This window comes from Sinohyriopsis cumingii, chromosome 3 (assembly GCF_028554795.1).
Source record: "Sinohyriopsis cumingii isolate HCF-2022 chromosome 3, ASM2855479v2, whole genome shotgun sequence".
Classification (NCBI taxonomy): domain Eukaryota; kingdom Metazoa; phylum Mollusca; class Bivalvia; order Unionida; family Unionidae; genus Sinohyriopsis; species Sinohyriopsis cumingii.
This window is the reverse complement of record NC_142963.1, coordinates 34,325,084-34,338,814: the sequence shown is the minus strand read 5'-3', so window position 1 is coordinate 34,338,814 and position 13,731 is coordinate 34,325,084. Positions and strand designations below refer to the sequence as shown.

The 13,731-nt window shown below is 36.2% G+C and overlaps 1 protein-coding gene across 1 annotated transcript in view; it reads right to left on the bottom strand.

The window, feature by feature from the left end:
• LOC149802664 (zinc transporter ZIP11-like) overlaps window positions 1–13,731 on the bottom strand; it is a 135,864-nt gene that overhangs the window by 109,032 nt on the left and 13,101 nt on the right. The window contains exons 4-7 of the mRNA XM_089953818.1: window positions 12,430–12,911; window positions 7,858–7,906; window positions 5,123–5,290; window positions 930–1,044 (exon numbers count right to left, since the gene is read on the bottom strand). Coding sequence (XP_089809944.1) covers window positions 930–1,044; window positions 5,123–5,290; window positions 7,858–7,906; window positions 12,430–12,911 — 814 coding nt within the window. The remainder of the gene's footprint in view (window positions 1–929; window positions 1,045–5,122; window positions 5,291–7,857; window positions 7,907–12,429; window positions 12,912–13,731) is intronic.

The following is a 13,731-nucleotide window of genomic DNA, read 5'->3' as shown; positions in this document are numbered from 1 at the left end:
AATGTCTTGTCTACCAATGACACTATCTTGTTCTACCAATGGTGTTTTGGTTAACCAATGATAATTTCTTGTCTACCAATGATAATTTCTAGTCTACCAATTGATGTCTTTTGCTTACCTATGATAATGTCTTGTCTACCAATGATACTGTCTTGTCTACCAATGATAATGTCTTGTCTACCAATGATGATGTTTTGTCTTTCAATGATAATGTCCTGTCTTCAATGATAATGTCTTGTCTTCCAATGATAATGTCTTGTCTACTAATGATAATGTCTTGTCGTCTACCAATGATAATGTCTTGTCTACTAACGATGTCTTGTCTACTAACGATGTCTTGTCTTCCAATGATATTGTCTTGTCTGCCAATGATCATGTCTTGTCTACCAGTATAAAAGGAGTGCTCTTAAAAATCTTTATAAAGTTATTCAAACATTTCCTTATATGTCACTGGAGACTTCTTACCAACACTTGAAATATCATCTGCCGAGTTTTTGCAGTTATTTCCTTTAAAAATAATTTTCTGCCAGTATAACAATACCAAAGGCGATAACAACTATACTTACTACTCATCAGCCGAAATTCTGAGTTGCCACCCTTGACCTGAAATGCCCGTTGACCTCTACATTATTATTAATTTTGTAAGATGATACAGGTAGCTACTATTATCAGTTACATAAACTTTATTTGGTAAAAAAGAATAGATAATATATACCACAAAGATGGAAGGACTGGAAATCACTGAAAATGAAATACCTTCAAGTCTAGTAAAACTGAACAATGAAATACAGTAGAAGGGACGAGAAGTTAGAGGTTCTAGAAGAAGAAACTCTCACTACTGTGAACTCTGCTGTGATACTACACCAAAATGTCTTCAAATATAAAATATTTATGCAGTCCTGGGTATATTCATTGAAATCAATACTAGCCTATTATATCTTCATTGTCCCCCATCTGAATATGAACCAGTTCTTCCCCAAGTCCATCCTTTTCTTTCTTGGTGTCTGATTCTAGCGACACAGCAATGTTTGTTGTGTTCACACCCTGTTCAAACAACAGATCGTACATTGTTTAATCTTTTAATGATGAGATAAAAATGGCATACCAACAGCAGGAAGTCAGGGATTACTTTGCTCTAAAATTGAAATTGATAAACAAGTTTAAGTTGTACCAACTTGGCATACCATCTAAACCATTATTACAGCATATATTTTTCCCCCTGTTTAGTGTGAGTGGCGATAATTACGGCACCTAGATGACAAGTCTAGAAAGAATATCTCTGAATATAGCCATCATGGTGTTGTTTCTCTCGTACACATAATTGAAAAATTGCATTCCAAGATAGTCAAACTAGATTTGTGCCTGAAACTTGAGGAATGGTGAACAATTTCTCACATAAATATACCCCAACCTCTCCTACTATCCCATAATGGAGATGAGTCTAGCATAAAAAAGCATGTAACTCTTCTGAAAGTGGCATTAATACAATGATTCCGCCTCAGTGTCTAGTAATGACTATAATATATACTAACAATGTCTAGTAATGACTATAATATACACTAAGTTTCACAGCAATCCATTAAACTAAAGAGACGCTGCAGTCACAAAATTCTGTCACATACTAATTACAGCTGCATTACATACCCTGCTTTTGTGTGTTTAAGCTCTGTTATGAAACAGCCTTGTTGCAACAACCCTCACTACAAGGCCCCCTCACTAACAATGCATCCCTCACTACAAGGCCCCCTCACTAACAATGCAACCCTCACTATACATTTGCCTTACTAACAATGCATTTCTCACTATAAGTTTGCCTCACTAACAATGCATCTTTCATTATAAGACCTCATTAAAAATACAACCCTCACAATAAAGCTCCTTCATTAACAATGCATCCCTCACTATAAGAACATCTTACTAATAATGCATCTTTCACAAAAAGGCCCCTTCACTAACAATACAACCATCACTAAAAAGACATCTCACTAACAATGCAGGTGATTACTGTTTCTCATGAACAGGTACACAAACTGTGGGCATGATGCATTCAAAATGTAATTTGTCCATGTTATGCTTTTCAAAAACACAAACTTGCTATTCCTCTGTTTGGGTCAGATGACTGGATGTACAAATGTATAAAAAGAATCAAATCATAATAACCCTGCATTAAGATTGGATGTATGCATGTATAGACACAGTCATATCAAAAAGCCCTTGCATTAAGATTGGATGTATGTGTGCATGTTTAGACAGCATCATACCAGTAAGCATTGGGGCATGAAAAGATTGGATGCATACACATACATTAAGATGCCACTGCAGTAAGTGGTGAGGCATGAAAAGATTGGATGTATGAATGTATAGACAGGATATCAAAATGCCACTGCAGCAAGCATTGGGGCATGAAAAGATTGGATGCATACACGTACAGAAAGGGTCATATCAAGATGCCACTAAAGTAAGTGGTGGAGCATGAAAAGAGTGGCATGAAAAAATCCAGATAACATGATAGAGCCACTACAAAATCATAAAACTCACAGGAAATAAATATATCCACACTTTCATCCAAATAACATGATATAGCCACTAAAAATGGTAAAACTCAGCAAATATGTCTATTCACACTTTCATGCATACAACATGATAGAGCCACTAAGAAATCATAAACCTCACAGCAAAAATGTCTGTTCACTTTCATCCAAATAACATGATATAGCTATATAGATATTGCCACTAAGGTATCATAAAACTCACAGGAAATAAGTCTATTCACACTTTCATCCAAATAACACGATATAGCTACTAAAACATGGTAAAATTCACATAAAATGTCTATTCACACTTTCATCCAAATAACATGATATAGCCACTAAAAAGATAAAACTCAGCAAATATGTCTATTCACACTTTCATCCAAATAACATGATATTGCCACTAAGATATCATAACACTCACAGCAAAAATGTCTATTCACTTTCATCCAAATAACATGATATAGAGACTAAGAAATCGTAAAAGTCAGCAAATATGTCTATTCACAATTTCATCCAAATAACATGATATTGCCACTAAGATATCATAAAACTCTCAGCAGTTTTTAAACATCCTTTTCAGTGGCTAATTGTATCAAATGGCAGGAACACCCACTTAAGTCTACTGATGGATTCATGCTTGTTGCACCATATATACATGCCTATAAGTCAGGCCCAACTGCAAATTGCACAGACCCAGATCTGCCATTGCATAATGTGCCAGCAGATCTGGGTCTGTGCAGTTTGTTAGGAGTAATCAGAAGAACAATCAGACCCTGATCTGCAGGTGCCGATTGTTTGAATATTTTTAATGCAGACTGTCCCTTTTGTCATTAAAATGTTTTTAGTTTGTTTGGTACAGTGACCAACAACACTGAGTCAAATGTTAAAATCCAGATCTGAACAAGTGATCTGACCACAATGAACATACTTCTGTCATTTCTGCTATTGTTCCATAACTCCTTAATTTAAGGGTTGTTTTAAGAAGCCTTATGGTGAAATCATTACAGTTTGCAAGTCTTTTTCATTTGTGACACGGGTTACTTAACAGTGTTTCTCCCAGCTTTCACAGGAACTGCACATACAAATTTCTCTTGACTGAGTCATTTACTATTAACTCCAACACAGGCTAAAACTTGTTTATGATAAGGGATGTAACACCCTGACCAAACTCCTGGAACACAGAATACCTACACCTGAAGATATAAGCAATACTTCAATGATTTGATCAACTGTAAATCACTAAGTAATTAGTGTGGGATAAGTAGTTCACCATGTCCTAATTTCCCTGGGGTGATTCTGACAGCTGTAGATTCCATGTTTACTATTGGACAAAGTTCAGGATAATACAACTTTTACACTGGGGTTAACATGAAGAAAGTAAAGTAATTTTTGTCATTATCACCAACTTCTGCATTGGGTGGAAATGAATGAGGCAAGGAACACCCTGTCCCAGATTTATAAACACCCTCATAACTACAACCCGGGATTTGTCCATAGGACAAAACCTGTTATAATGAGTTTTTTTTGTCTGTGAACAGCAAGAGGGATTCAGCTAACATAACCCAATGACTGAATTCTATTTGTACATAAAAGGAAGCCTCTGAAATTTTCATACGCAATTTAAAGTTTTCCTAATGAAGGACTAAAATCGGTACATGTACAATGTCTCTATTTGTTCCTTTTCTTGGATGGCAGCTCCCGATCAAGATACATGAGTGTCACATACAGCCAACTAAGAAATATTCTGAGAAATAGCCACTTCAGCAAGTCACTCTACATCTATTATTTCTGAGGAATATAGCAAAAATCAAATGTTTTACAGTTAATTACAGGAAATCACATAATATAGGAAACATATTTTCACTAATAAGCAAATGAGAATGAGCAGCGATAACTGTGGAATAGATGAGTTGAAATCTCATTTGCATGTATCATTATTTCCATTACTTGACTGAATAAGAGTACATCTTGTCTTTCTACTTGTAAAATTTCTATTGTTTTCTTTCAGCCATTACACACAAAATGCAGTCATTTGATTTGTATGCCCTGGAAAAATGATAAGTACAACAACACACCAGGGCATCTGATGTTGATACATGAATATGACCCCATTCATACACCTCATTCAACAATGCTCTACACTCAGTTTTATGTAATAATGAAGCATTAAACACCACAAACATACCATACCTACAGCTGTAGACTTTACTGATAGACAAAACTTGTCTGCTTAGGTTAAGCTTTAATGTCAAGTTATACTCTGTACGAATAAGGTCACAGTGACTGTGGGAGGAGTTCAGAATAATTTATTCTTGGAATACCCCCAAGTTCCATGAAGATCTCATGCATAAAACTTGATGCAAATACAATGAAACAAAACTTTAATTATATTAATTCAACTGTGGATGATGTAGATAATGGCATATCAACAGCATAATCTATTATGTACTTCATACAAGCATGGTAATCAGTAAACATTTAATTAATACGATATTAAAATGTTCTCTAAAGACAAAAAATAATCTGTATTTTCTATTGCATTATTCACTGTCCTGCGAGGTCTAATAAAATGTTATAGTTTTACCCACCAGCAATGGAAGAAAGATGTCAGCACTGTATACAAAGACAGCCCCTAGCAAAAAGCCAACTGAAACTGGAATGAAGGCCCATTGCCCCTCAGAACCATAGGTCCCTGAATGTTCTGCCATCTCTATAGCTGGGGCCAACAGAGACCAGTAGGAAGCAGCTGTCATGACCTACAAATGAGAGAAATGATCAGTATGTACCATACATAATCGCTTATAAGACAAATCCAACTGCAAAATGCACAGACCCAGATCTGCCGCTGCATAATGTGCTGGCAGATCTGGGTCTGTGCAGTTTGTTAGGAGTAATCATCAAAGCAAACAACATAGACCTAAAATTGCCGATGCATTATGCTAAAGCAGATCAGGATCTTTGTTGCATAAAGTGCTGGCAAATCTGGGTCTGTGCAGTTTGTTAGGAGCAATCATTACAACAAACAGCACTGACCCTGATCTTTTTTGGTTTTAATTTCATTTGTCTAATGATTAAACCTGAGTCTTTAAAGAGTAACACCTGTAACTGGTTATGTGTGACTATTGTACACTTAATTATTACATCCTAGATGATGTATTGCAGTGTCTTTGCTTTTATGTTGTTAGCATGACTATACATTATCATTTTACATTATTGGCAGCCCATTTTATAAAACAAATTGACAATTTTGTTTGTTTAATTATCCAACATAAAATACAGTCTCTTAAATTTTCTAATATCTTATGCCTGTCACTTACAAAATGGCATTGGGCACTGGTCGTCTAAGAGGACACTAATTTTGAAGTCAATTTTTGAAGTCACATTTCCATGCCATAGTGGCATATACATGTACTATGAACTAATTATAACCAAGTTTAGTGAGAAAAATGCTGACCCAATGAGAATAGTACCATAAAATAAGTGCTGTGTCAATCATGCAATCAAAATTATATGGTTTATTTATGAAAAAATGCACTTGGCTGGGGCTAAACTTTTGCCATTGGCACTTTCCATCAGAAACTGACTAGTAATGTATGGTTGATACAGCCACTAAGAGTTGCCTTTTTTAAGGACATTTCAAAAATGTTTCTAAGGACTTTCAAAAGTTTTCAAGGAGAGTATTTTCTTATGGCAATCTCCATATGTTACTTTGTTTATTACTACATAAATAAGTATGAATGAAGAAGACAAAATTGGTATGCCACTAAACCAAAGGGAAGCTACTCTGTCTTGCAACCACTTCCATAAAGTGTCATATGATCAACCTAATTGTATCCCATTTCAAGTATTTAATTTTGAAAATACATGAAAAAAGGAATTCTGAACTTACAAAAGTTATATATTTTGTTCAGTGTTATTGTTTTGTATTCCCTAACAAAAATTCAAAGAAGTTTGGGGAAAATTTGACTTTCCAAGAGATAAAAGCAACTTTGCAAAAATTCCAAGACCTTTCAAAGTTTTACAAACCACGACCTGTGCATTGCGATATCCAATTTGTACATATCCAGTATAATATTACATGTGTCTGACATCAAAATATAAAATGAGTTTCTTTTTTATATTATTATTATACTTCATTTAAGTAACAGTGATTTGTTGACAGAATGTCTGTCAGGCAAAACATTGTATCCTCCTCATGCTATCATATCTTCTCACACAATCATGTTTCCCTGTCTTCTGTGATTTGGTAATAGAAAAAACTGTATTCTCTTTTTGAAGGAAATACACAAATTTGTTCACTTGTGATAAATCATTTTGCATTCAGACCTCATCCTTATGGGAAACAAATTGCTTTGGGTGAACAAATCTGTTAGGCAAAAAAATGTGTTTCTAGTCAAACATTCTTGTTTTTTGGTGCCAACCCTAGTACTCCCTCGAACAGAAATAAATTTTAAAAAAAAATACAAATTAAAAATATATAAACATTTCAAAATTTATTTGTGCAGCGAACTGAGCTGGTTTTGCCGAGTACTCAAAGCACTTAGTACATTATATATACTTATCATTATAATATACACGATGTTTTAAGAAAAACAAAAACTACCTACCTACCCTAATTTTATAAGAAGTGCAGTAAGAAAGACACATTTCTGGGGGCCTTATCTGCCCTAATAGTAGCAATAAATGTACAATATTCCACATCACTTATGCCATGTATTAAAATGTTCATACTAAATGTGATGGGGAATGCATTACTTTTAAGCTGTCAGAAGAATGTGGATATTATTTTGATTTTTCTGCCAGCAATATTTCAAACAAAGCATGTTCACATGACATTGGTGCCCCATGCCCATTATTTGAGTTCCATGTCATAAAGAGGCATGTTTTGTCACAAACGTTTGATAACTAAACTTGACCTAGGTTGTCTTTAATAATAATATATATATATATATATATATATATATATATATATATATATATATATATATATATATATATATATATATATATATATATATAGCATTGTACTAGGTTTAATTTAAGATGTGTGATTTTGATTTTTAACGTAGCTTTAACAATTTTTCAGTCACATCACTATGATGTCTGCAGCGTGGCAGTTTATTGCGATACACTCTAACCACTAGACCACTGGAGCGGTGTGTGAAAGAATGAGACATGTGACTGATGAACATGGGTAAAACTATATAGTATTACAACTGGGGCATACACATCTTATATTTCATGTATAAACATGCTATTTTCTCTCATACACCCCTCTGCTACCTGTTCAATCAAGAAATTTCAATGTATTGTAGGTACTCACCCCAGCTGCAAAACCAAGACTGCCATCAAGAATCTTCCGCTGTAAAAAAAAAAAAGTACAGTAAATGGCACATTACCCGCCGGCCAATGTTTAACAGTCCTTTATACACACTACTTAAATTCTGTGCTCAATGCATTTTTCTATTTTCAATCAGAATGACCTTGACCATTGCCCTTAAGTGTAAAATCAAAAAGTTTCTTCCTTACCCAAAGTGTGCACTATTCACAAAATGTGGGTCAGGTCTGTGATGCAGGAGTAAATAGTATTGTGCATTTTTCTTCTTTCTATCAGTGATCTTACCTTTGACCCTTTTGACCAAAAAAATCAATAGTGCAAACCATCCTCAAAGTTTGGTTTTGGTAAGTCATGTAGAAGTAATGTTATTGTGCAAAAACCATCTGTTCTTTTGGTCATAGTAAGCCTGACCTATGACCTTTTGATTCCAAAATCAATAAGGTTCTTCCTTACTCGAAGTGCAAGCCATCCACAAAATTTAGTAACTGGTGTAAAACTTGAGTTATTGCATGGAAACAAGTTTTCTTCCTTCAATCACAGTAACCCTGACCATATGATCCAAAAATCTATAGAATTCTTCTACAAAAGTTTTCTTACTATGGACAATTAAAGTTACTGTGCAGAGACCAAACTGGTAACAGACCACTGGGCAGACAATATTGTCAAATAATACACTCCACCATAAGGTGGGTGTATAAAAAGAACTGACTCTTATGAAGGAATGTATACTTTTGGTTAAGGTTCATCAAATATCAGGGCAAAGCTTAGTTACAAGGCATCGCCTATCTGATTTAATCTTAACAAGATGAATATCCCCAAACTTATTGTGTCCCTGAGACAAATTACTTAGATGGGGTGAAACAATTAATAGATATATCGATAAATTTATATTTTTTCAATACAAATCCGATATTGATACAAGAGGTGAAGAAACAATATAAAATGATACTTATCCTATATGTTATTTTAATTTCCAGCTGTCGTGAATAATTATTAGTAGTTTGCTTTTAATTTTTAAACTGAGAATTCAACTGACACAGCTGTATCATGATCATGTACTCATTTCTGTCAGTAAGACTGAAAACTATCTGCAATACCTACTTGTCTTCTACAAAACACAAGGTAGCAAACTCAGATAGTTTGGAATATGCCCCCACATCCTAACCTCGCCAATTCCATGCTGATTTTATTTTATCCATTCAAGATGTACAGCCACTGATAACATACATCAGTGTAAAGAAGACATTCCAGATTTGTTCTCCATACATGATTTATGAACTTTTCTGATCGTTTAATAACAACAAATATGTCAAGTTTCTTTGTTGCTTTGCATCTTGTCTACTTGCATTGAATATGTGGGCTATATTTCTGGTCGGTCATGCAGAGAAATATTTCACATATAATTTGGATTGGTAGTTACTGATTGTTTAAATCCAGAGTAAAATATTAACCACCAATCAGAATTGTAGTATATTCACTGTGTGACACACAGGAAGTATTGGTATCCAAACTAGGTCAAATTAGATACAAAGCAACAGACAAACGTGGTGCAATAGTAGCTACTAAATGATCCATAAATTACTTATATCATACATGGAGAACAAGTTTGTAATGTCTCCTTATATGCTGATATATGTGATCAGTGACTAAATGTGCCAATGAGATGAAAAAGAAAGTTAGCGCAGAATCTGCAAGGAAACATATTCCAAACTGCACAAGTTAGAGTCATTTTGTTAAATTGCATAAGGGTAGATGGTGTTATCAGTAATACCTTCTATTAATTGCAGAAACAAGTGTTTGTGGCTTCTGCAGTTGTTTTATGTCTGCAAGAGGTACAATGTAAAGGACTTGACTGTTAGTCATCTCCACTCCCCCACTCAGACCTATTCTATATAAGATTTCCTTTGCGTGAAGACAATTTCTTTTTCAAGATAGTATCAAACTGGCTTCCAAATTTAAATAAAGACATGGAGATGTTAATAAGATGTTTAAAAAATATTCATGAAGTGCAAAAAAAAAGGGGCATGGTGACCAAGACGAGTCCTGAAGCTGATCAAATGGAGCAGCCAGAAATGGCCTAAATGGTTGAATAAAATGTCACTGAGACCTAACAGGTAGTCAGATTGGAAGTACTTTTTATATCTTGTAATGGATGAAAATTAAGTATGAACAGATGTATGTAATCTGCGTAATAGAAATACAACCAACATGGCACCACCCCACTACTGACAGACCTTCTTAAGATTAAAAGGTCATCAAATTTGATATGTGTATCATGAAATGTAAACTGTAACAAGTCAAGTATAACATTTCATCCCCACCACTTATTATCCATAACTTTCAGTGATTTAAAATGACTGAGCCTTAATGTAAAATTTTCACGTGTTTAGCAGCTGTGATACTGATGAAACCAGAAATCAAGTTTGCACAACACATATCCTGCCCTTGCATCCTGTAAAAAAATTTAGTAGAGTGCTATCAGAAGCATATGCCTGTTAAAACACAATTCTGAAATTTCTCCATGAGCATCTAACACAAATTATTTAGTGTAAATTAGAAAAACAAAAAAATGTGCACATTTTATTTGACACATATAGCAGCATGCAACAAATCTTATGCCTGGTGTCCTTGCGGGCCACCGGAATGCTGCACCTGGGCTGCAAATCTATTAAAGTCTGGTAGCCCTAATGGATTATTGCAAGATGGATAAGGTGCATTTAATCTTGTGAAAAGTGCATAAGGCTGATATAGAACTTTTAATAAAAAAATTATTAGCCTTGGAATATAATCAATAAGTAATCTATATGTAATTCTGTAAAATAAATCAGGATAGCAACATATGACCTTCATAAAGTCATAAAAAGTTGTTGATTGCTTCTTTATCAGAAGAATAGCTTATTCTGATAGCGAAAAACTGCCTTACTCGTCCTGCTGTCCCACACTTCAAACAGCAAAACTATGCTTGTTGGTTCCAAAAGCACTTATAGCTGAACAGAAAGTAAAATCATTTTATTTCAGGAACACTGAAGATATGAGGGAAGAAACTATATCAAAAGGCATGTGCATACACCGTGACATAGGAGCAGCGATTCTTCTGTAACAAATACTCTATGATAGTCGAGACAAGGTTGAAAATTCTGTTACCGTCTATTTTCTAGCTTTTAATCTTTCATATAAATGTTCAATAGATATTCCCTGTATTTCATAAACCATTCATGATTCTGTTTCTTTTGCTTCAATCTAACTTCTTAAATTGGAGCAACCTCATCAAAAAGTGTTGTATACATATTTCTAAATCTGATCCATTAACATCCTCAAAGCAAGAAAAAAATAAGCCAATCAATCTGAAACAATTTTGAAATACAGTGGTTCCTTGACTTACGAGTGTCCCAACTAACGAGTTTTTTGAGATACGAGCCGTCTCTCGGCTGATTTTTTGCTTTGAGTTGAGAGCTAAAATTCGGGTTACGAGCCAGCTTTAGATACCCCACCGCTAGTTGGTGCAGCGAACACCACAGTGAACGTCGCAACATCCGCCCAGCATCCCGTGTCTCACTCGTTCACTTTAAGTGGTTAGCTTGCAGTGGAAGCATCAGTGTTGTGCTCGCATTTGTGCTTGCAGTTATTTTGCAAAACTTCGTTTTTCCAACCATGGATCCAAAGAAAGTGAGTGCGAAGGACAGTGCTGAGAAGAAGCAGCAGATGATGTGCATTGAATTAAAGAAAGAAATTATCGAAAAACATGACCAAGGAGTGCGTGTAGTCGACTTGGCGAAGCAGTACGAGCATAGTACTTCTACGATCTGCACCATACTGAAGCAAAAGGAGTCAATAAAGGCTATAATGCCAGCCAAGGGCATTAAAATAATTTCTAAACAGCAGACATCTATCCATGAAAATATGGAGAAGCTGCTGATGGTGTGGTTGACGGAGAACCAGCTCGCAGGAGATACCGTGACGAAGGCTATATAATCTGCGAGAAGGCACGAGCTATTTAGGCTGATTTGCTGCAGCAGACCCCAGGCACTTCTACGGAAGAGGCATTGGGCGAGCAGTTTAAAGCCAGTCGGGGCTGGTTCGAGAATTTTAAAAAGAGGACCGGCATTCACTCCGTTGTCAGGCATGGTGAGGCAGCGAGCGCGGATATGAAGGCAGCTGAGGATTACCTCAAAACTTTTGCTGAAATTATAGCAGTAGAAGGATACATACCCCAGCAAGTCTTCAACTGTGACGAGACAGGACTCTTCTGGAAGAAGATGCCAAGGAGGACTTATATAATGGCAGAGGAGAAGAGGATGCCAGGCCACAAACCCATGAAGGATAGGCTAACCCTCGCACTGTGCGCCAATGCAAGCGGCGACTGCAAGATTAAGCCGCTGCTCATTTATCATTCGGAAAACCCCAGAGCCTTTAAGTCACATAAAATTCTGAAAGAAAAACTGCAGGTTATGTGGAGGGCAAACCCGAGGGCGTGGGTCACCAGGCAGTTCTTTGTGGAGTGGGTGAATTTGGTCTTTGGTCCTGACGTTAAGAAATATCTCCAGGAAAATAACCTACCCCTGCAAGCCCTTCTCATCCTGGACAATGCACCTGCTCACCCACCTAATCTCGAAGATGACATCCTCGAAGAGTTCAAGTTTATAAAGGTTCTCTACCTTCCACCCAACACCACCCCTATCCTGCAGCCCATGGACCAGCAGGTGATTTCTAATTTCAAGAAGCTCTTCACCAAGCACCTGTTTCGCCGCTGCTTTGAGGTGACGGAGAGCACAAACCTCACCCTTCAAGAGTTTTGGAAGGACCACTATAACATCATGATATGCCTCAGAATTATCAATATGGCCTGGCAGGGTGTTACAAAGAGGACCTTGACCTCTGTGTGGAAGAAGCTGTGGCCTGAGGTTGTGTCTGAAACGGAGTTTGAAAGACTCGAACCCGAAGCAGCAGTGGTGAAGGAGATTGTATCTCTCAGCAAGTCCATGGGCCTGGACATGGATGAAGGTGACAACAACGAGCTCATCAAGGAGCACTCCGAGGATCTGACAACGGAGGAGCTAAAGGAGTTACAGACGCAGCAGCACACGGAGGTTTTGCAGGAAATAGGTGACGCGGAGGAGGCAGAGGAGGTTATCTCTACAAGTGAGATAAAGGAAATGTTGGGAATGTGGGAGAAACTTTCAGACTTTATTCAAAAGAAACACCCAGAAAAAGTTGCAACTGGGCGTGTGACAGCGCTATTTAATGACACTTGCCTAACTCATTTCAGAAACATTCTGAAACAGAGGATGAAACAAACCTCATTGGACAGGTTTTTATCGAAAACTCATGCAGATGAAAGTGAGGAAAGTGTGGCGAAAAGGGCAAAAATCAGCGAATAAGATTCAGTTATTCACTTCAGCCTTTTCCTCCACCTCCATCAGCACCTTCAAGTCATCTGATCTCCAAGGTAAATGCTGTACATTATACTTAATAAAACCAGTTTATTGCAGTACATTCTATTGTATTGTGTTTTTGTACATTATACTTAATAAAACCAGTTTATTGCAGTACATTCTATTGTATTGTGTTTTTATACAATATTCATTATTTATAAGTACATTTTTCTTATTTAAAAACATGTATCAAAAATATTGCAGTGTTTTTTTGGGGATCCGGAACGGATTAATGGCATTTCGATTCATTTCAATGGGGAAAATTGATCTGACATACGAGTAATTTGAGTTATGAGCTCCGTCATGGAACGAATTAAAATCGTAAGTCAAGGAACCACTGTAAATCCTTCTTCATTCATGGTTCTGATATTTACTGTGTTGTCATTCCTGTTATGTCCATTAACAATATAACCAGTATGAAAGGAAA